Source organism: Lingula anatina, chromosome 3 (assembly GCF_051362555.1).
Source record: "Lingula anatina isolate TDL-2025a chromosome 3, LinAna3.0, whole genome shotgun sequence".
Lineage (NCBI taxonomy): Eukaryota > Metazoa > Brachiopoda > Lingulata > Lingulida > Lingulidae > Lingula > Lingula anatina.
The window spans coordinates 18099504-18122374 of record NC_141769.1 but is presented as its reverse complement, the minus strand read 5'-3'; the positions used below and the strand labels follow the sequence as shown (position 1 = coordinate 18122374).

Here is a 22871-nt window from a genome sequence, read left to right as displayed (position 1 = left end):
TAAAATATCATGGCAAATAAAAGAACAGCGGATACATCAAATTGTTTATTGTAGATATTTAAATGTACAAAATTACAGCACCTTCAGCACCGATTTTAAAGCCATAATGAATGTAAAATTCCACTGAAACTGGTGCGACACCATAATAAAGGAATTACAGCACTGAGATGAAATCCCGCCTTCTTCGTGTAACCTGACAGTAATTTTGGCATGCTGTAAGTAGATTCTGCCATTATTTTCATAGAGGTCCTTTATACATTTCATAAGAAAAAAAATTAGATAAATTTAGAAAGCTGATGTCGCGCCATTATAAGAACAGCAAGGATTTTGCACATATTAACAGGTTGATATTAATACAAAGTGGATATCTTTCATATAAAATCAAGTTTGACTTCATTGTATAAAGTAATTGCTGAAAGAAAAAATACATTTGTCTCGCATTGTCTCTTATTAAAAAAGCTAAGTATGTCAAGAAAATAGGCCTGGCCATAATTTTACCAAAAAACTTAAGTCGGTTCCCTGGCTTAGTTGACTAGGATTTCCAGCTGTCACACTGCTCCTGATAGGGTAAAGTGTGCCCATGTGACCATGGTAATTAAGTTCTTAGCCAGGGAACCTGACTTCATTTTTTTTTTCTGTGAAACCAGGCCCAGGTTCAGGGTTTCAGCAAAGCTTTACGGGATGCGCTGGCTGCCTCTTCTCAACAAACACAATTAACTGATTATTGCAATGATACGTTTTTGTAATACCAACTACCAGGGCCAAAAAGCGATTTCATCACTGAATATTCACAAATATCCCCCGAACAAATTCTGCATGCATTTTTGGCGAGTTAGAAATTTTGCACAGAACTTCACAAATGGCGTCATCAAATGACGTCATCACCCAACTGGCCCCTAGCAGAGAGCACCGTTATGAGAGATAAAGCATATTTAACCAAAAAGTGTCAGAAATATTTAGAATAATCGCTGGCGCTGAACTTGAACTTCTTTGGTCGTGAGAACAGCAAGTTGCTATAAACAGTCTAAACAATTAATTTGTGACACACAGTGCAATAAAACATCGTAGATACTGTACCACTTTGTTGTTAATCAAAAGCACCAGTGTTTGTTTCCTTTCCGAGCTGTCAAGAAAGGCTGACTTCAATTCAAATTGATTGACTTAATATTTTTCTTTTTCGTTTTATTTTCTCCCTCAAAGATGGAGCGAGTTTTACCGAAGATGGCCGATCGTAAAAATCGTCCACCATTTCGGGGCTCGTCTTTAGCGTCTGTATCATCTCCAGCTGCCCCAACTGCTCCGTTAATTCGCTCATTTGTACTTGTAATTTGCTGATGTTCGCAGTGAAACTATCCAGCTCGACTCGTATAGAACTGTACACTTTTTCACTCGTCTCAACTTTTTCCACAACAACGACTTTTTCTTGCGATTTTTGCGCCACGGCTTCTTGTACACTCTTTAGACTAAGTTCTATCTCTTGCAATTGCCGCTCAAGCTCGGAGAGTTGCTGCTGTATGCGAGTTCGCCTGCGTTGAAGAGCATAGTTTTTCTTCGTTTGAGAGATACTGATTTTGAGGAAATCCATCATGCTCTCTTTCTGTCGTTTTTCGCCGGTCTTTCCGTCTTTTTGATGAGAGAAGTGTCCGACCTGGCTCTCTAAGTCCTTCAGCTCTGCCTCGATTTGTCTCAGTTTTTCTTTGTTGCTCTGGAAGAGAATAAGGGATGATTTGGCGTTCTTAACGATTTTCTTCTGCTTTTCTTGGTGACTTCGAAGGTCCTCGCGTGTCTTCCTCGTTCTATTTCGCGCTTCTCTGATGTGCGTATTAATCTCGTAAACATACGTCTCGTCGCGATCAATCCACTGTTTTGAGAGGCGACAAATCCTTTCTAGCTTCTCAATGACGTCCGGCGTAAGTCTGAGTATCGGGAAGGCTTTGTGATCGCACGATATCAAAACCCTTTCAGAAAAATTCGAATTCATAAATAGATCTTGGCGTATATTACTTTCAAAACTCTTGATCAAGATTTCTGTGTCTTCCAGCATCCGTCCTATTTCCGCCTGATATTTAGTAATGTCCCGAGCATAATGCTCGCTCAAGTCTAAATTTGCATTTCCATAATTGTAACTTCTACAGTTACTTTTTAATCGCTCTACTACATTGGTCTGTAATTTCCCGCGCAAACGTCTCAACCCTTCCATAGAGTTTTTCAAATTTTCCCAAAATTCTGTGAGGAAACTAATAGAGTCCGACTCAGCGTGGGAAATTCTTGCGTTGTTTAACAGCGCCACTAATTGAAGTTCCGAATCGATCACCTCCAACTGTAAGTTTTTCTTACGTAGCTGATTATTACACTGCAGTAACTTGGAATTGCATGTCCGTAGGTATTCCTCATATTTCTCTTCATCATTTGCCTCACAGCAGTAAAACTCCAGTTTCTGTTTGTCTATTTCGTGCTCAACGTTGGCGATGACCTGGCGCAGATGGTCAAGGCCCTGCATATATTCCTTCTGAAGGACTGCACGCATCCCCGTGCCCCGGGAGCCAGACCCTGAGGAACCCTTGGGTGTGGTTCGCTTCTCCTCCTTCGTCATTGTGTTCTAGCCCGCCAGTTCCATTACATCGTTAACACGTGCTGGGTTTGCCCATCCTGTAAAATAAAAAAAAATTACAAAATACGAATACATTTAAGTCATGGTGCCAAGTTATCTATACATTTACATGATACTTTTTTACTTTATTTGCAGAAAATTATTTGTAAGATATAGAATAAAATATCTATACAGATCTACGAGATATTTTGACTATATAAAAAGTACCACACAATCAAGATCGCGTTATTAACCATTTCATGCCGAATCTTCAGTGTTTGTTCGCCGTGATTTAGTGAAGTTCAGCGTCTTCAGAGCATCATATCATTTGAGGTTAAAGACGTCATTGGGAGTTGAAATAAAAACATAAGGGAGATCACTGAAGATATCAAGGCCAACGAGTGTTCAAAGTTCATTATAAGTAAACGCTGTCTGCATCAATATATCAATCTTGTCAACCTTATCAAAATGTGGTATTAAGAGCTGAATCATTAGATGTTGCCGTCTCTGCAGAGAGAGAGAGAGAGAGAGGGAGAGAGAGAGAGAAAGAGAGAGAGGGGGGGGTCGGGAGGGAGGGAGGAATTCTGTTACATGTTTAACAATATCACTGAAAATTATTACTTTGACACCCCCATCCAATATTCCTGCCCTCTGTTCGTCTATCTGTATAGATCTTAATCCCTAAACCATCTTTTTTGCATAGAAACCCTTACGTCACTTTTAAACACAGCTGTTTCTGAATTGTTGTTAACAGTACATTTAATTATAATAGACTCGCTCATATGTATAATATAGTCGCTGTATATAAACTGTTGTGCGTATACGCTTTTAAACGAATCAAAAAGAGAAAGCTTGACGTTATCACCTCGTGCGCGTCAACCCAACAATTATGACACCACCTATTGCTTGCTTTTGCTTATATCAACATGACAACTAGTTGCCAGCTGCTCCAAGCAGGAATTTGTGAACCGAGCGTCTTTAAGAGACTGAAAACCTGCAATTCCATTCAAACCCAAGGCAAAATCAGTGTACTACATGTACATGTATGACAGAATAAGATTTGTTAACGTCCTGGCTTTTACGTAAGAGAGTCACCAAATAGAATTACTGGAGAACCCTCAGTATCGTTTTCACGTGTTAGGACCTCTCAAAGAAATACCGGTAGAAAATGTATCGTTAAATATACCACTAAATGCGAAAAGCGCATATGACTCCGCCCGTCAGATATCATAATTTAAATCACTAACAAATATTCATTTTTAAATGTTTTCCCAAGCTCTCTGTTTGATTAAAATTTTAGAAAGGGATGTTAACGGTATTCTTCAAATTTTTACTTGAAATAAAGAAACATTTGCAGTCTCTGAAGCATCACAAAATCGAGCTATGCAAGATTTAAAGAGTGCAAAACAACGAAGAGTCCTTAAATATGAAATATTTACATAAGTCGGACGTTGCTCTTAAGTACATTTACGAAAAATAAAGAAGATATTATACTGCCGTTTCTAAAATCAAAATCGTATTGCTATTTACTTTCCATCAAACAGTGTTTGTAAACGACAGAATTATACACGAAACAAAAAGTTTCCTAGATCAGCTTGGTTGAAATTCCACCTTTAAAAACAAAAACACCACAAATCACTGTTCTAAATCTAAATTTTTCACAAATTAAAAAATATGACCTTGAAATCAAAGATGGCTATGTTTGTACGCACACCCTCCTATGGGTGTATATAGGGCCTATGTTGCCCTCCTCGACCAAACGTACCCAAAACTTCTCCGTAATTGCTCCATCAAACCTTAACAGATGTCCTCTCACAGCAAGCAAGCCAACAAAGCTCTCGATGCGTTTTCTGTATCCTCTATATAATATGATTTAGCGCAAGTTCGCCGGACTTTTTAGCTAGATTGGATAACCCCAAGTCCCCAAGTGAAGTCTCTATTTTGCAAGCACTACTTTGCGGTCATTCGAGCTCCACGGAAAGTTCACAAACCTGCTTCTCTTCTGCAAGCGTCTTCGGCTCTTGTTTGACCTATCTCTGACCCCCACCAAAGTGCTATTTTTTAGGGCAAACAAATAAATCTTTCTGGTTTCAATTACTGCAACGAGCCGTTTGCAGCCAAGGTCTGATACCATGCGGAAAGTATGAAGATTTGTCCAAGCGGTTGCCCAGACTGTTGTTTTCGTTCGGACTCATGGTTCGGTCCTGACAGGTTTAAGAAAGGATGCCAACCTCCGTACACTTTCCGACGTACGCCTTCAGCTAAACTCAAGTTAATCGGCAAATAGCTCTTGGTACTTTTGTGGAAAAAAAGCGCTCTCGACTGGCATTTCTCAATTGGCAAATTTATATAGTCATCTTGTGAGGTGTCTTACATCGAAACCGGCTTGGATCTGTTTCTATGTCGAAACAGATCTTGAGATTTACAAAAGCTACACACAAATTATTTCTCGATTTCATGTTCTCTAAATTCAACACGGGAGGATTAGGTGACAAATAGCACAAATTACCACCATACGTACTATTACCTTCGATATGCATGATGACTGTCGATATCATGATAAATTCCACCGATATTACAAAGTTGTTTTTCAATAAATCTTGATTTGTTGTCTTATCCACAGGGATAGCAGCAATTTCCAGATAATCTCCCCCGCCTCTTGATTGGTTCCCGACCATGAACGGCAAAGATTTCGATAAGATAGCAAAACCACAAGAGATAGCCAGGTTGTAGATTCAGATATCTTCCTCATTTGTTGCATCACGACAACCTGTGTTTCTAGCAACCTGGCCATCTATTTTCTTCGTTGTGTTTCAGATTGTTGGATAGAAAGTAAAGGCCGTGGGCTTGAAAGCACTATAGGCCCTAAATGTAAAAATTGGAACGTTTTAGTTATCTTGTAGTTTTATCTTACGTCAAAACAGCAAAATAACGAAATAAAACAAAGGATATTTATAGTTTAAAAGCGACGAGGATGCGAAAATGCGCACAGTTCGTTATGTTATGGCACTTTACGTCACCAAACAGCGAGTGCATCCATAGATTCAGTTTAACAGTTAACATAGCAACAGCAAACTGTGTAATGTAACGATGCAGAGATTTCCATGAAGGTGGTGTAAAGACGGAACATTACATAAAAAATACCAAGCATCAGGTATGCATAAACTTAAACAAACTCGCGGTTTTCGATAAAAAAAATAAGAGTCAAAACCAAAAGTACTAACAATCTGTGGACAGGATCATCTGTGATACCACACCACCGCTTCCATGCCATTATGGTAAAAAGGAACATAATTTCAGAAAAGGGGTCTAGACCCCTTCTCCTCCCCCCCCCTTTCCCCATTTGCTGAGGTATCTCGTCTAGTCCATATTGTGTTATATGTTTTTTCTGAGAAACAATGTAAGAAGAAACATTAACAATACCTTTAACATGTGTCAGTCGTCTTAATTCCGAAGATCCAAGTCGATTTCTATTCCGAAAAGACTATGTACTGGCTACCTTTTTAAAATATCTGCAGTCGCTATAGAAAGCTTTGATATATATACGGCCTCCCTTTTTTTCCCTCTTCTTTCTGATTAAAAAACCTACTGATATCATGAATTTCGTGCTGACACGCCATTTGTAGATGTCATCCAGAAAATGCGCTGTTTAACAGTCATAAACATTTCCAGCAATTTCATAATTCGACTTGTATAAAACACAAATGCGCAGTTATCTACGCGTTGACATTTTACACATACAACACACAATATTATAGTTGGGTGACGAAAGCTTGCACATTTTTATACATATGGACTTTTTTCTGATCGTGAGTTTCAGTTTAATAGGTTTGATACGATTTAATTTTCGTTTTCGAAAAGCTGAAAAGATGATATAGAAAAACAAATAAAGATGTAACGATATAGAGTTGAATCGCCAGTAGTGCCTGCACGCCCTTAACGAAAGTCACTCGTTATAAAACCTATAAATCATCAGTGATTTGGTCGTATATACACTCACAATCACGTAAATGTATTATTTCTACCTCAGAATATGCGAGATCTTGGATCAATAAACGACCCAAACAACAATACAATGTGTTTTAGTATTTCTGCCTGAGATTATTTGAGATCTTGGGTTTAAAATGAGTCTAAACAGGACGCTTACCTATTAGTTACGGTCCGAGTTCTTGGACAGGGTTTGAGAACTACTTCTTAGAACTGCATCCATCTCGGCACTGACGGAAGCGGACCCACAATCTCTCGCCCAAGCCTATTTTGCGTGCCTGCCGGATTCGTGCTGGAACAAAAGAACGTGCTATCAACGAGGTTCCTTTTTTGTTAAAAAAAAATAGAAAAATGAGCTATATATCTGGAATAAGAAGCACAATTATGTTAATTGCTTCAAGACTAAATGACGTGTTTCAAGTGCGTCACGTTCACTTTTTTCCGAACGTCGTCTTGCTACCAGAGATGAAGTGGATGTTGCGGTCGTGGCTTCCTGACCCTTTTAGAAGAAACGTGATCTTTGCTATGATAGCCTAACAGATCCTACACGAAAACTGCTCTTGCAGTAGAAAGCATTAGGCGCACTTACTAAACAATATTTAGTATTGCATTCGATCTTAATGTTTAAAAACATAATTTCAATCAAAAATCAAGTGCAGTCCACTTTACAACCTTCGACAAGCGTCCGGTTCAAAAGTAAGGAATATTCTTTCATCTAAATGGTTATACTCTCTCTCTCTCTCTTTCTCTCTCTCTCTCATCACATTCTAAATAACATTCTACATGTACGATCTCGTCACAGTTAAACTGTCGAATACCCTTACTTGAATTTAAGCCTTGATAAATTCCTATGCAACAGAATATACCAATTTTGTTATCTTGAAGCGCGTTACCCTGAAATTCGGAAAACCATGGACAAAATAATCATTCGTAATTTGTTCTTGGGAAAACCATACCCATAATCATCAAGCATCATGTCAGAACAAAAACCAAGTGTAACCAGCTATGTGCTACTGATCTATTTTCATCGATAAAAACAGTTTTTTCCGTTGAAAAAAAACGCACATTCATTAAAACTAGCAATATTTCCGGGTATGAGTACCCGCACTAAATATTTTGCTGATACAATCAACCAGGGTCTTTTAAAAAGTCACTCTTCACATCAGCAGTGCTGGAGGTTTCCCGCTCTGAAACGCATCATTGATCTAAATCTTGGGCAGAAAAGAGCTGCTTTGTGCATCATATTTGCACAAGTTACGAGTTATAACTCGCATGCATTAACAACTTACGTGATAAACCATGTCCGTTGGTCATTAAAAAACCTTGCAAGCTTTGAGTGGCAATGCTAACGAGGAACCTACCGCCTAAACTACAAGCCGGTTCTTTTTTTCTAAACTTAAACAATGAACCGTTGGCATTTGACCGTCATCCGAGACTTCGACTGTTCACAAAATATATTATCACATTACAGACGTTAATGATCATCCTCACCTGCTGCACCAAAAGCTATCAGATTTATGCATGTGATACTGACCACGACCTGATATATGAGGAAACCGTCAGACTTTCTCTTAATTCATAAAGCTTCATACAGCAAGTTTCATAAGGCCAAAACATATACGTAACCTGTCGAAAGAAACTGCACCAGTCCATGAGAACGGGAAAACATCGTCACGATTTTCTCCAGCTTTTATCGATCTGGTGAGCGATCACAGTAATTAACTCTGTAATCCTTTCATATCCTTATTAAGTCCAAATGCACCATATATCGCTAATTGCTACAGCTAGATGTCATTTCCCTGCCAACGCCTTTACTTGATATTTGTCACCCCAAAAAAGTCCATTTTCTCAAAGTTGGCGACGGATTCAAATTACGACGTGCGTTATTAATGAGCTGCAATCATGCTAATGCCTTGTAAATGACACTGTTATTGTGCTTTTGCCACCGCAGGGCAACGCGGACTTGCTGCAATGGCTGGGGCTGACACTTAGTGTATTCACATAAGACTTCTTCAAATACTTACTGCCTCAATGTAAATTACAGTAGCTCGGTTCGCTAGCATTTCACAAGGACGCATGTAATTCCCCGTGTTGAGTAAACGCCTAGTTCAGAGGTTCATGTATAGTTGACTTCCATGCACTCACATAGAGGCTGCATGGGTATTTTCGCAGGTTTTGGTAAAAAAAAATTTTAGCTATTACTTGGAAGACATAAATCTGTCTCTCTCCCTCTCTCTCTCATTGTTTTTTTGTTTTTTTTTTTTAGTAAAGAGGCAGCACACAGGATTAAAGGAAATTTTTGTTCTGTAGGACTCGATTACTTTTTTCTCTGCTTATCAATCATCCAATGAGCCCGTATACTTAATCACCTTTGGTCTAGGCTACATTAATGGCATTTCTTAATTATTATAGAAATATCCCAAAGGTATTCCATACTTAAATTGGACCCAGCACTACCAAGGCCGGGTTTTCAAGCTATGTCGGTTAAAAAATTGAATCTTACACGGTGAGCCTCAAGCGCATACAGGTAGCGTACAGACAATGAGGACGGCATATTATTAGATCTATCATTGTTATTATATATTACACACAGAAATTTTTGATCAGCGGGTAAATACAATAATTATTAAAATGGGGATATTCTAAAATATCACTCAAGACTGAAATAAGATATTGGACAGCAATAACAACAAAGGAAAATGTCCCCTGAGATTACATGCTCTTTATCAAACGATAGATACTTCTTCTTTGTTAATACAGGTAACAGTGGGTCTCAAGACAGTTGAATATCGAGGCACATATACACGGTAATTATCCAGGGTTTCAAAGAATAACATGAGAAATCTAGGTAATTGAATGCCACAAGGGAATTCTCTGTATTGTCAAATGAATTGAAGGTACCGAGTTCATGATGAGTCATTCCCTTCTTTCTTTCCAATTACCCCGTGTACTGGTATATATGCTTTATCATTTCAAATAAAAAAAAAAACGCACCTGCGCTGATATATCCAGGGGCGGATGGAAGCCATCTTCTGGGTATTCCAGAAGATGGTCAGAATTTTTGAGTTTACATTGACGGGCATCTATTTTTTTTCTGTCTGAAGAGGGTCAAAAATTGAGGATGGATCAACAAAGATAATTTGGAAGATTCAAAAAATATCTCTTAGTCTGTCCCTGATTATCTGATGATGTCAGCATGATTAAATAAAGTACACACAAACGTATTTACATTTCATATACTGATATTATAGTGTTCACTTTTAAAATTTGCTATGTGAATTGTACATGTAGTATATCGAATCTTTTTTTTTTTTTTTTTTTTTTTGCTGCTGCATTTTGTGATAAAGATTGTCATTTATCTGATTACAGTCTCATCTTCTGTCTACATGAAATATGATAGATTGGTAGATGATATAAAAAAAGGTCAAGAGAACAAACAACTTGTTCTAAAATTCCGGATAGGTGTATACTAAGATCTAATATACCATCTGTTTATTAGATCTTAGGTGTATATAACTTGCAGCTAATCTATTTTACCTATGGACGTAACTCCCATCAATACAACAGTGAGTTGCTAGTCAATTCTTACTCAGATGTGGTATTTATCCACAGTACATAGTGCACAGGATATTACCGCTGTTCGAGAAAGAAATTGGTATATAACACATGGTGGATTAGCTCTTCTATACTGACAGGAGTATCAATAGATTTGTCAGTTGCTTAAGTTTACGTTGGAGACGAGTTTCACGCTGCACATGCTGTTGCTCACGTAACAGGAACTATCAACGGGGAGACGCCTAGTGTTTCAGCTGCAATATTCCATCAAAAAGTAAACAGTATCTGCCTCTGTCAATTATGAAGCCCAGGATATAGGATGGGATTTTCTGGTCTTGAAAAAAACCGTAACTTTTACAGTAGCAAATTTATACCCCACATTTCCGGGTCAATAGTTTTTTTTGTTGCCAAAACACATTCAGCAGACTCTCGCCACGTGCTGGCAAATTAAGCAGCTATCCAAATAAGCTTCTAATGCAACAATAACCATGACTTTTAAAGTCAGATTCAATGCTGTATTATTCTCCATATTGATTCGCATCTACGTATTTATTATTCCCTTTTTTTCCTACTGACTGATTTTCTGCCAACGAAGTAGGTAGTATTGTGATCCCATCCTGTCAGCCTTAGTCAGATAACACCTAATTTATTCTATGGGTTAAATCATTTCAGAAATGATTAAGTAGAGGCAAAGCCAATATTTTTTGTGCGTATTGAATTTCATTTCTCAGGACTGCACTGTAATGCCGAAATTTGGTTTCAAGGGACGTATGCGGAAGGAAAACAAATTCATCAGTTGAAGGGCAATATAATCTTTAAACTGTAAGCTTTTTATTTGATCAGATCTAAGCTACGTATTTTGTCAGGACTTTTTTTTCTCACTGTTAACCTTGAATGCCCTCGTTGTCAACATTTTGTGGTTTTCTCATGCAGAATAATAACCACAAAGATCTTTTAAATCAGACCCGTAATGTTTTTTTTTTCTTTTTCTTTTCTTTTCTTTCATTATTACTTTATTTTTTATTTTTGAAAATAAATTGGCTCTTTCTACCCCCTTAGATGACATAACTTGAGAAATGACAAAGAATTACCTTGATCAAATTTCAGTTCAGAGTGCCTTTTTCCTGCCCAAAGGGAGGTTATTTCAAACCCCTTCCAAACTCCCCCTGCCTACGTGCCTGTGAGGTAGACATGCAGTGCCTACATGTACTATCAATATAACATCTTTCATCAGGCAACAGTCATACAGAACATTTCGACTAGGATAAAAAATAGTGTACGTTGGATCCAACATATCAAAAGCATCTTATAAGGCCACACTTTTTTATTTTTATGGATGACATCCTCTGGGTACCCCAAAATCGGTGCGAGAGGGCGAAAAAAAAAAAAAAAACAGTCCAAAAAAAAAACTGCTTAAGTAAAGGAATGCTGTCAGTACACAGCTGGAAACACAAATTTAACCACAGAAACACGTATCAAACTAACAATATGTCTTTATCCATGCTCTCAAAATATTAAAGCATTGTGAATACTTCGTAGAAATGTAAAAAAAAGTCATGAATTGATATACTTCATATTACCAAATCTATTTAAGGTTATTTCATGCATTCATTTGGTATAGCAATCAATAAAACAAATATCAATCAAACAGTGTGTCTTGATTTGTATTCTCATAATATTAAAACATTTTGAACACTTCACAGAAATGTTTAAAAAATGATGCAAAGATATGCTTAATACTACCAAATCTATTAAAGGTCATTTCAGACGATGCCATTTTGTCAACTTCAACTCACACGAAGCAGCTAAACTGTCAGGTGGCCTGTCCGACCTTCAGCCCACCAAATACCTCGACGCCCTTGTCGACCCTTTTTTCGCTACAGAAAACCTGGTATTAATGTGCTGCTTTATACAGAATGTCACAGAAATGTTTCGGCCACCGCCAGCCTTTCGCACAATTGTAAAAAGGTGATATCTCCATGCCCAATATCAATGGCATACCAATCCAAAACGATGGCGCCCGTTCTCTTTATGACTTTTATTGTTGTGTAATTTGAAAGTAATCCTAGAGATGAATTTGACAGCAAAGTGGCCGCATTTCCACGTGGCGAAAATACGCATGCGCAGAAAGCTCATTTCCTTGCAAATTCAATAACAACGTTTGCGACAACCGACTTCGTTGGGGGCTGGGGGGGGGGGCTTTTTTTTTTTTTTTTTGGAGAACGGGCGAAAATCCGTGCGCGCGCAGGATGTCATCCATAAAATTAAAAAAGTGTGGCCTAACAGTCAAGTGTGGGTCATCTGAACTTGGTACTGTTTGATACTGTTTGTGATTAGCTCACCACAGAGTCAACCTAACAGGACCAAATTGACAACATAAAACCTAGCAGGGACTTGCCAGAGTGTGGTATCCAATGATGTGTGTTTGTGTGTGTGTGTGTGTGTGCGTGCATGTGTGTGTGTGCGTGTCTACTGCCATTAAGACTCCATTCCCATAAAAACCATCAGTCTACATGGATCAGCCCAACTCTGAGGAGACTCTCCCTGACTGCAATCACCGTGTGCCTTTCACTTAAGCTGATTGCAATTAGTGAGAGTCCCTGGAGAGTTAAGTTGATCCACGTAGATTGATTGTGTCTATGGGAATAGGGTCTAAGTATTACTTCTTAGGTGAAATCTCTGATGCATCACATTTCACTCCCACTACTTAAAAACATGCCATATTTCATGCAGATTCTCACACATTTTCTAGTCTCAATTAACATCCTGCACTGCTCCTAGCCTCATTTTAGTCCATCTCAAAGGGATGAAGCAGGACAACAGAGAGAGTAGATATACTGCCAAAAGTAATCGGTGGAGCTACAAGATAAGCTGACCTTACCTGAGTGGAACAAGATAAAAATGACAAGGAAAAGACAAAACTTACCATCAGTTATACCAACTGTAATATTCAATTCAGTCATGACAGTTAAAGTAACTCACAAATTTATATAGAAATTGTTCATGTCTAATTCTGTTTATACAGCAGTTAATGAGTCCACCCACAAAATGTATTAATCTCTCAATGAGGGGCAGATACTCCCAGATCTCATTCTGTGAATCAAATGAAAAATCCATCTATCTTTACAATTAACTTTTAGTTTAATTATTTTCTATTTTTCAAACTTTCATTTCTCAAATTTTCTTTAGAACTTCCAGAAAATTCAACGGGCACTATAAGAAAAAAGCAAGATTTGAAGATAGAGTAAGTTTTAAAGCCAACATAAGTCCCACACAAATACCACAAAACTCTTATTCACACATGAATAAATTGAGAACCTACACGTCACGCTTAAAATAGCCCAACACTGTTTAGTCAGTTGCTTGAATATTTGTTGTTGACCTGACTTTTCAACATAATTAAGATGATTTACTCTGACTTTATTTGGTCAGTTTACATGTGATGAAAATGCTTTGCCACAATGAAAAAGGTGTGGCATTTTCATTCTATTTATAAGCAGCGTAGGATGAGAAAAATGCTTTTTTATGGGGGGTGGGGGAAGACGGCTGTTGGAGTTTTTTTTTTTTTTTTTTTTTTTTTTTACACAACCTGTGGGACCCATCTAGAAACTGAGCAAGGGTTAGTCAGAGCTTCTGATGCCCCCACCCCCCACCCCCAATAAAAAAAAATTTAAATCTCTCTAGAGAAGCTGCTCTTCACATACTAGGGCCCTGAATAGCAATGTAGGGGTGTAGGATAGAGCTCTTAGTGTTATTATCATATAAGACACAGTGATATCAATCCATTGCAAGTGTTTGTTTTGGAATGTCACTCATAAAAATTCCAAACCTGATTTTTAACAATTACATGCTAACAAATTATAGGCTAAAAACAATTGCCAAACTAGCAACTTGATGTATAATTTAACAATGTTATAAGGAATTCAAGTTTCCAGTTGTTTAAATTGGTTTAAATATGTTACATTTGGAAATCTTAAATAAGATAAACCAAATTCAAAATGTGTTTGGCCTGTGAGATCCCTGATTTAGCTGTAGCATTGTAAGCCCTAATTCAGTTTGGCTATGAGAATATGAATATAAATCTGTATGTGATGCCTTTTTCGAAAAATATGAACAAAAATTTGTATTTAAAAAGACTGATTCCTGCCCCTCTTTTTCTGCCTTCACAGCACTTTATACAATGACACAATCTCTTCAAATTCTTTAGAAACATCCCTACAGTTTTGCTACATGTTAAATCCTCAATTTCATTCAGTTTACTCACTATTACCTAACAAGGAGGCGAAATCACATTATATCAACTGTCATCAGATAACGTGTATCATATTTATTTGCATAAATGACCTAATGAGGATTTGGTTGGTCAGGTAATCCTTTGTGTATATCGTTTGTATATGGTGTATATATCTATGTTAGCACTTGTTTGTTGGTGGGCGTGTCACCAAACTTGATTTTTGGATACAAGCTCTTCTAGGTGTTATTAAATGCTTTAGTCAGGGATTCAAAATTTATACTACCCTGAAGTTGCTAGACTTAAAAAGTCATAGTTTGACTTGTGAACTATCTACATGGGTACTTTATTTAAGGAATATATAAGGGTAAAAAGGGCTTTTTAAATGAGCTCAAAGAAAAAGACAATACCTTTTTACACTTTTTTCTAAGACAACAAATTTGTCATGATGTCAAAAATATCTTTGTTAAATGCCACCCAGACAGCCTCAGTAATCTGGCCCACGTCTGGCCCAGATCTGGCAACGTCTGGCAATATCTGGGCCAGATTTTGCCAGACACTTGCCAGATCTGGGCCAAGTCTGGCAAAGTCTGGCATTTATGCCACATTTTGCCAGACACTTGCCAGATCTGGGCCAAGTCTGGCAAAGTCTGGCATTTATGCCACATTTTGCCAGATGCTGCCCAGACTTGGGCCAGATATGGTACTTTCATTTTCAATTTTTATTTTCTATTTATTTATTTTTTATTGACCAGTGAGCTGAATGCATTGAACTGACGTCTTTTGATAAATTTTGATTTAATTTATCTCTCTCTCTTTTCTTCAAAGTCCCCTCATACGTGTGCTATTTGTTTAATTTGACTTGACATTTGAATGAATTCACTGTTCTAAAACTTTTTTTGAACTACTCGTTCCGCTGTTGTAAGATTCCGGTTTTTATGCAAAGCCGGTCAAGGACCCGGATGTAGCGTTTCTTAGAGTTATGGATATGAAAAAAGCACAAGCGTATCAAACTGATACAATTCGTTGAGTGATTTGATTCGTGATGCGATTTATTTCGAAGGCATCAACACTGGCGACTAGGATTAACACTAGTGCAAAACTGTAAGCCAACTTTCTTTGAAAAAATGGAGGAAAAATGTGAAATTACGGAATTCGAACCGTACAGAAGTCCGCAGACATTAGGGTCACGCTCGACGCGATGGCTATACAGTTTAAACCTCTTCGCTGACGGAAAAGATTGATCTTTTCAAAACCAACGGACGGCATGAATAATGAACAAAGATAGAAAATTAAAAATACATGACAGAGGAGACGCGCGCTTGTGTTGTATTCAGCAGGGACAGGTGTACAAGATATTTTCAGGACTCTCCCAAACACAGGTTAGAAACATGAATATACATAAGACAGTTAACGCTTTGAATGAAATTGGAACACCAGAAACTGTGAGTGTGATGAAACCGAAGTCATTTGACAAACCAAGCCAGTCTAAACATTACGAGTTTAGACATAAAAAACGAAGTAGAAACTCCCTGACTGAGAAAACATGGAACGTTGGATCACTTTGCAAAAGTCTGCAAAACTGAAACGATTATTCATGTAAATGACCACGCTCGGCTGTCACCTTGATTGGATAGTAAACGGTTGTCGTAAAATCGCTAAAAGATATTAAAACCCGGTACATAAACTTGAAAACCACCTAGGACAACCTCAGACTGCCACATTAATCCAATACAATGCAAAAATAAACTATAACAAGTGGTTAAAGCCTTCAAACCGAATGTCGTAAAGTCCCCATATACCTCCATAGAGACAATAAAATATAGTCAGCTTGTGAAACAAGATAAATCCAGTTCCAACATAATAATCGAAATAAAATACTGCCGGGCATCGGAGCGGCCTAAAACTTGGCACGCTTACCGCTAATACTGCAGGCTACATCATCCCGTCGCTCGTTTGTAAATTCCGTGCATGGCATACGCACAATCAAACCGTATATCCAAATTCCATCTCTGATGTTTGAATTAGTCCTCTCTACAATCCAATTCAGGAAATGACGTAACCGCAGAGGTCGCATTGTCCAATGGCATGGCTTATTTTTCGTAAGCCCGGTGTACGGTGACCTCTGCGGTTACGTCACTTCTTGATTTGAATAGCGTAGAGGACTAATTCAAACATCAGAGATGGAATTTGGATATACGGTTTGATTGTGCGTATGCCATGCACGGAATTTACAAACGAGCGACGGGATGATGTAGCCTGCAGTATTAGCGGTAAGCGTGCCAAGTTTTAGGCCGCTCCGATGCCCGGCAGTATTTTATTTCGATTATTATGTTGGAACTGGATTTATCTTGTTTCACAAGCTGACTATATTTTATTGTCTCTATGGAGGTATATGGGGACTTTACGACATTCGGTTTGAAGGCTTTAACCACTTGTTATAGTTTATTTTTGCATTGTATTGGATTAATGTGGCAGTCTGAGGTTGTCCTAGGTGGTTTTCAAGTTTATGCACCGGGTTTTAATATCTTTTAGCGATTTTACGACAACCGTTTACTATCCAATCAAGGTGACAGCCGAGCGTGTAAATGACCGCTTTGAACATGATAATCCAGGAGTGCATATACATTTGGTGTGGGAACCAATGCAATATACACAGAAGACATGGAGGAAATAGAGGCAGTGTTAATCTCAGTGTATTACCAGATGCAGGTGCATATTGTAATATCATTGATGAAAATACATGGAGAATGCTGAAATCCAAGAAAAATAAATGTGGCTCTTGTGGAGGACTAGAAAACAAACAGTATTATTCATACACGTCTGAGAAACCTTTAAAAGTGAAGGGAACATTTGAATGTGACGTAAAGGAAGAGACCAGTAGTAGTGAAAGGACATGGGATTTGATATGAGTTGATAAGTTTTGAGAATTTTCAGTGTGGTTTAAGGAATAAAAGTTGGGAGTTCATATGCTATTCTGCAAATGTTTGAAAGGACATTTTAAAGACTGAACTGTCAATAAACATGTTTTGAAAGGACCGTTTCTGTCCAAGAAAGGAAGGGATGTTGTGTTTTGACTTGACATTTGAATGAACTGTTGTTAACTTGGTAGAGTTACTTGTTCCATATTGTTGATTCCATTAATAATTATAAGCTTGTCAAGGAGCCGGATGTATCATTTCTTAGTGTTATGGATTTGAAAAAAGCGCAAACATTGCAAACTGGTTCAATTCATTGAGTGATTTGATTCATGATGTGATTTAATTCAAAAGCATTGATACTGGGGTTTGTTTTTGTGCACATGTAATTCTCTTTTAATTGTATATCTATATCTGTGCTGGAGTATACAAATTTTTTTTTCAGAATTAACATGTATGTACAGTACTGTAGCCAGCATGCAAGTTGAATTACAGTTACTGCATGGTTATTTATAATTTTGTTATAACTCACCATCATCTAAAAAAACAATGTTTTTTCATTCATTATATAACTCACCATCATCTAAAAAAACAATGTTTTTTCATTCATTATTCAAGATTTATTCATTACAAAACTATATTCATTAGTGATTATTATTATTAATGATATGTTTGAATTAGTTTAAAAATGACAATGTGTGCAAAAATATTTCCCCCTCAAACCCCTCCCCCATGTACATGCATAATTAATTACAATTTTTGTAATTTGTGTTAATTCAGATTCGATGAGCAGCTTTGTGTTGAAAAAAAATTGTTGTTATAACTGTTTTCTTTACATGTATGTAAGTGACATTTCCTCCTGTTAAGTGTCTGTATATTTACCTTTTTGCAGTGTAGTTTTTTTTTTTTTTTTTTCAAATATACATTGTTTTGTACAAAAAGACAAGGAGTGACCCTTAATTTGTTACATGTTAGTTGCCAGCAAGGTTATATAATGTGTAATAATTTTGTTTAGGGTTTTAGCACAGAATAAATACTTGAATCTTGAATCTTGTATGTCTTTTTTATAGTAATCTTATTGAATAATTAAAAATAATTAAAAAAAAAAGAAAAAAAACATTCTGGGCCATATGTGGTCCATGTCTGGCCCTAATCTGGCCCATTTGAATATGATCTGGCCCACATCTGGCATGCCATACATTTGCCAGATATTGCCAGATCTGGGCCGACATCTGGCCATATGAGCAAATGTGGACTGGGCCAGATGTGGCAATGTCTGGGCCAGATCTGGCCCAAACATTGCCACATCTGGCCCACATGTGGCAAGCCATACGTGGGCCATACCTTTTGCCAGACATTGCCAGACGTTGCCAGATCTGGGCCAGACGTGGGCCAGATCACTGAGGCTGTCTGGGCATGTTTTCTGTATGTATCACATTTCCCTGTAATTCTTCTGAATATCACCCCATTTCCATAGATTTTTAGATCGATCTATCCCTGTGGGGAGTCTCACTAGATTACTGTCAGCTTGGCCGGCTTAAGCATCTGTCCTGCCTACTAAAAGCTGTAAAGGGGTAATTAACTATGGTGCCCGCTTGGCTGACTGCAATTTAGCGTGAACCCCCAGGGAGTTAGGTCGATCTAAATCTTAATCTTTAGATCGATCTAAATCTCTGGGAAAGCACCCTAACAGTGCTTGGTTTCTCGCCAATACCAATTAACACAGAGTGAATGGGATTAGTATTATGCTAACTAAATACATGGTTGGCAAGCACTGGTAGTGTTGAAGACATTTGATTAAGCTACGTTTTGTATCAAACACCATATTAACTTTCTCTTTAACAAAATGACTTACCATATAATATCTATCCACTGCCTGTGAGGTATCACATGTATCACAAGCTGTTTTTCTTTTCAGTTTTTTCTTTTTTCTTCTTTCTAGTTTCTGGTTGGGTAACCAGCAGGTGACTCTACATTATAAGAAAGAAAAGCAGGTGAAGCATTACAACCTATAGCGTGATGAATGCTGATGGTAAATCTGAGAAGCTGTGAAATGCTGCTCCCCATTAACGTGACTGAGAGTTCCAAAAATACATCACAAAAAATGAATTTTTGACATCACTACACAACATTACTTTCTCATTCACATGGTAGCAATAAAAATAAATGTAAACCAAAGTATGTTTTTGTGGTGACATTTACGTCACCCATACATTGCAGTAAAGGAAATGTCTCGAAGGTTGACTTCTTAAAATATAGCACTGAGTTCCAGAATATTACAATAAATAAAAAATAAATAAAATCTGTTTTTTATATTACATTTTGTTAAGTGGAATTTAGAATTAAGTCATCACATTCAAGTAAAAAACAGGTGTGGGTGGCAAAGAAAAGTTTATATCTCAAATGTCTGGAATGTAAATAATTGATGAACTTTGCCACCACAGTGACATCTTTGTACCCTAGCTCAACAAAATGCCATATATTTTAAAGTTTTCAGGAATGCTTATAAGGGACCATTCCCAGACCCTATCGTACTAACTGTGGATCGATCTATCTCCAAGGGGATTCTGGCTAAATTGCAATCAACTGAAGCTGTTAGGGGGTAATCAACTATTGTTTAGCAGCTTAAGTAGGCATGCCAGACATCTAAGCGGCTTAAGCTGAAAGCAATTTAGTGAGAAACCCTTTGGAGATGGATCGATCCAGTTAGATCAATCTAGGTATGGGAACCCAGTCTAACTTAATATATGCTGTCAGAGGTAGTAACAACAGCTGCCAGTAAAATTTTACCCTCATTGCTTAAGAATGTATACATTTTTATAAATTTCATTTTTAACCCCTGAGCCCAACTGTCAGTAAATAATTCTCCTACATTTCAGTTTTTGACAGTTTTAAGGTCAGTCAGGGCCATTTTTAACCCCTGAACCAAAGTGTCAGTAAATAATTCTCCTACATTTCAATCTTTGACAGTTTAACGGTCAGTCTTAGCCTTGGTGGTCCGGGACTAACAGTGCAGAGACAGGGTCATTGTGGGTGGCTTACTTGATTGACAGACACAGTGACAGTTTTTACAGCATTACACATAAACATTCACCATTTTAAAATAAAAAATTGATTGCAGTGATGCTTGAACTAAAATAAAAACAGGGCCATACATCAATCATTCACAGCCATGAATCTCACTTAGCACACTTGTTGCACAAATAAAAGATACTTTTGCCAAGTAAAAAAAATATTGCTTCTACTGTATTTAATACACAGTCCGTAAAATGTTTTTAGCATCTGACTAACCTGCCTCACCCTAATGGTGATTAATAGCCATAATTTTATTTAAAATTTTGATAAATGTCATTGACCTTAGAGAACCCTATTGGGATACTGGAAGGTGAATTGTCTACAAATGTTCTACATGTTTTATCTGGCATTCTTCATGTCATTTGTATACTTTGTGATGTGTGTTGTAGGGAGAATGAAGGACACATACCGTAAACTGAAAGTTTCATTGTCAATCTTTTACACTTACCTTAAAGATCGTCTACATGTGTACTAGTACACTCTTATAGCTGTTTGTAGTAAGGAATGACCAGGCTCTAAAAAAGCTGGCAGTGATCCCCTTGTCAGAAGGTTGGTATTATAGCAGTTCTCCAGCTGCCTTAAATATGGTATGCAATGAAAAAAAAACCTTCCAAGTGTTTTATCTACAAGCTTTCATGATTTCTCATTAGCTTCCAGCTTCTTGACCTTTCTTTTGCTTTTGTGGTCTTGCAGCAAATCCAGTCGACATTTGGTATTAATCCTTGTTTGAAAGGTCAGTTCTTTTTGTTATCCTTGGCATTACCAACTCATCAACTCATGAAAGAAAATTGCTGTTATTATTGAAAATGAGAGACCTTGATCTCCTTTTCAATGCCCAGATCCAATAATCCAACAACGAACTTCTGGTTGACGCCTGAAAATGGGCAATTTTGTGTAACATCAGCTCATCAGTGAATGAGATGGATTTTACTTTGAGGTTTTGGTAATCCACAGGCCTTTGTGTGATACAAACTCCTTAACACCCCCGTTGCAATAACTTGTTTTCTGTAACTTCACTCTGGGGTCATATATTTAACCTGGGGCACAGTGGATAAGTCAACATTTGATCCACGCCAATCGCCTCATTACATCAACAGAATACAATCACAAAAACAGATTTCACCTGAGCAGGGGATGATTTTTTCCGGCCTGGTGACCAAACTCAAAACCCGCGTCAAGAATGGAGTGGATCGCCTCTGGGTGTCCCAGGGAAAAGAGCGAACCCGTCTCCCCTCCACAGTGTTTGCTTACAAGGAACAAACACCTCAGGCTGATCTTGGTTAAATCCCAACTACACACACCATCATCTCTGGTTGCTAACAGTACAATGATAGCAAGGTATATAGTCAACACTGGATAAAGGGTTTTGCTGTCAGGCCTTGTAAAGCACCTGTTGTATGCACGTACATGATGCTTCCATTCAGTAAAAGGTGCCCTGTTTGCTGTAGCTTTGTTCTTTTATTTGCCCAGTTTATCAGTCAAGTCATGGCTGCTAGGGAGCAAACTCTAATCGATACGCTGGTCCCTCATTTAATTACAATCAATAGTTCAAATAGCTTCCATCAAACATATCGCAGCATATGTACCACGTGATGTAAAGCAGTGGCATTCAACAGATTTGCATTTTCAGAATGTCATGAATATCTAAATGTCTCTACAAGTGAACTAGTACAAGGCTGGGGAAAAGGGTCATAATACTCGAGTGTAGCATACTGTAGCAGCTGTACTTTTAAGTCCTTTTATTAAAATAATATGAGATATTTTTTAAAATGAGAAAAATCAAAATCCATTAGCAATTATATGGCAAATGTCTACAAATGTATTTCTCTAAGTTTTTTTTTAACTCTTGCTTTTTTTAGGATAAAAAACAACCAAAACAAAATTTCTTCTCTCTTGTGTGTTCAAAATTATTACAGTCTGTGCAATAAATTTTCTCTAATAATGATATCACAGTCTATACAAATCTTTGTTGTATAGTGTATTATGTTTTTAACCATAAAAATTTCATTATTGCATGTAAAATGGTCCCCTTAAATGAGGGAATTCCTTTTTTATGTGGAAATGTATTAAGAATCACAATTGTTGGGTTATGTGTGATATGTTAAATCAGAGATAATCTCAGTCTGTAGATTTCCCCCCATTATCCATTATTTGTTTCCTTCCCATCATAGGTCACAGGCCTCCCCCCCCCCCCCCCCCCCCCCCCCCCCCCCCCCCACTGATTAAAATATGGTGTGCTGTTATACTGCAATAACTTGTCTCAAATCATTTTTGTCAAGCCATTATTATTATTATTAACTTGCTTTGCTTTACATCTAATATTTTGCCCTAAATGCACCAAGACAAATACTGCACGATAATTCCAAATCAGCATGCGTCAGTGCCACAGTGTGAAATGAAATCTGATCAGAAAAATAACATTTAATTTGATATTGTAGCAAGTGTTTATTGATTAGAATTCTGAGGCCAGGACAAAAAGGTGAACTTCAGTAATCACACAAATCAGGAAGGAAAC

At 37.6% G+C, this 22871-nt stretch overlaps 1 protein-coding gene across 7 annotated transcripts; it reads right to left on the bottom strand.

Annotated features, from left to right (window-relative positions):
- Positions 1 to 32: 32 nt before the first annotated feature.
- Positions 33 to 21971, bottom strand: LOC106153005 (uncharacterized). Of its 7 annotated transcripts, XM_087009357.1 has the most exons (5): positions 21480 to 21971; positions 20805 to 20933; positions 19137 to 19251; positions 6738 to 6869; positions 33 to 2649 (listed from the first exon to the last, which is right to left on the bottom strand). In XM_087009357.1, the coding sequence occupies exon 5, from the start codon at positions 2591 to 2593 to the stop codon at positions 1148 to 1150; it is 1446 nt and encodes a 481-aa protein (XP_086865483.1). In that variant the 5' UTR covers positions 2594 to 2649; positions 6738 to 6869; positions 19137 to 19251; positions 20805 to 20933; positions 21480 to 21971; the 3' UTR covers positions 33 to 1147. The 7 variants fall into 7 exon arrangements, with proteins under 7 accessions (XP_086865483.1, XP_086865482.1, XP_086865484.1 ...); XM_087009356.1 differs by having other exon boundaries at positions 20805 to 21971; XM_087009358.1 differs by lacking the exons at positions 19137 to 19251; positions 20805 to 20933; positions 21480 to 21971 and adding an exon at positions 8204 to 8589.
- Positions 21972 to 22871: the final 900 nt, after the last annotated feature.

Coding starts and splice junctions, on each gene's coding strand:
- LOC106153005 (XM_087009356.1), bottom strand. CDS start 2,593: ATGACGAAGGAGGAGAAGCGAACCACACCCAAGGGTTCCTCAGGGTCT.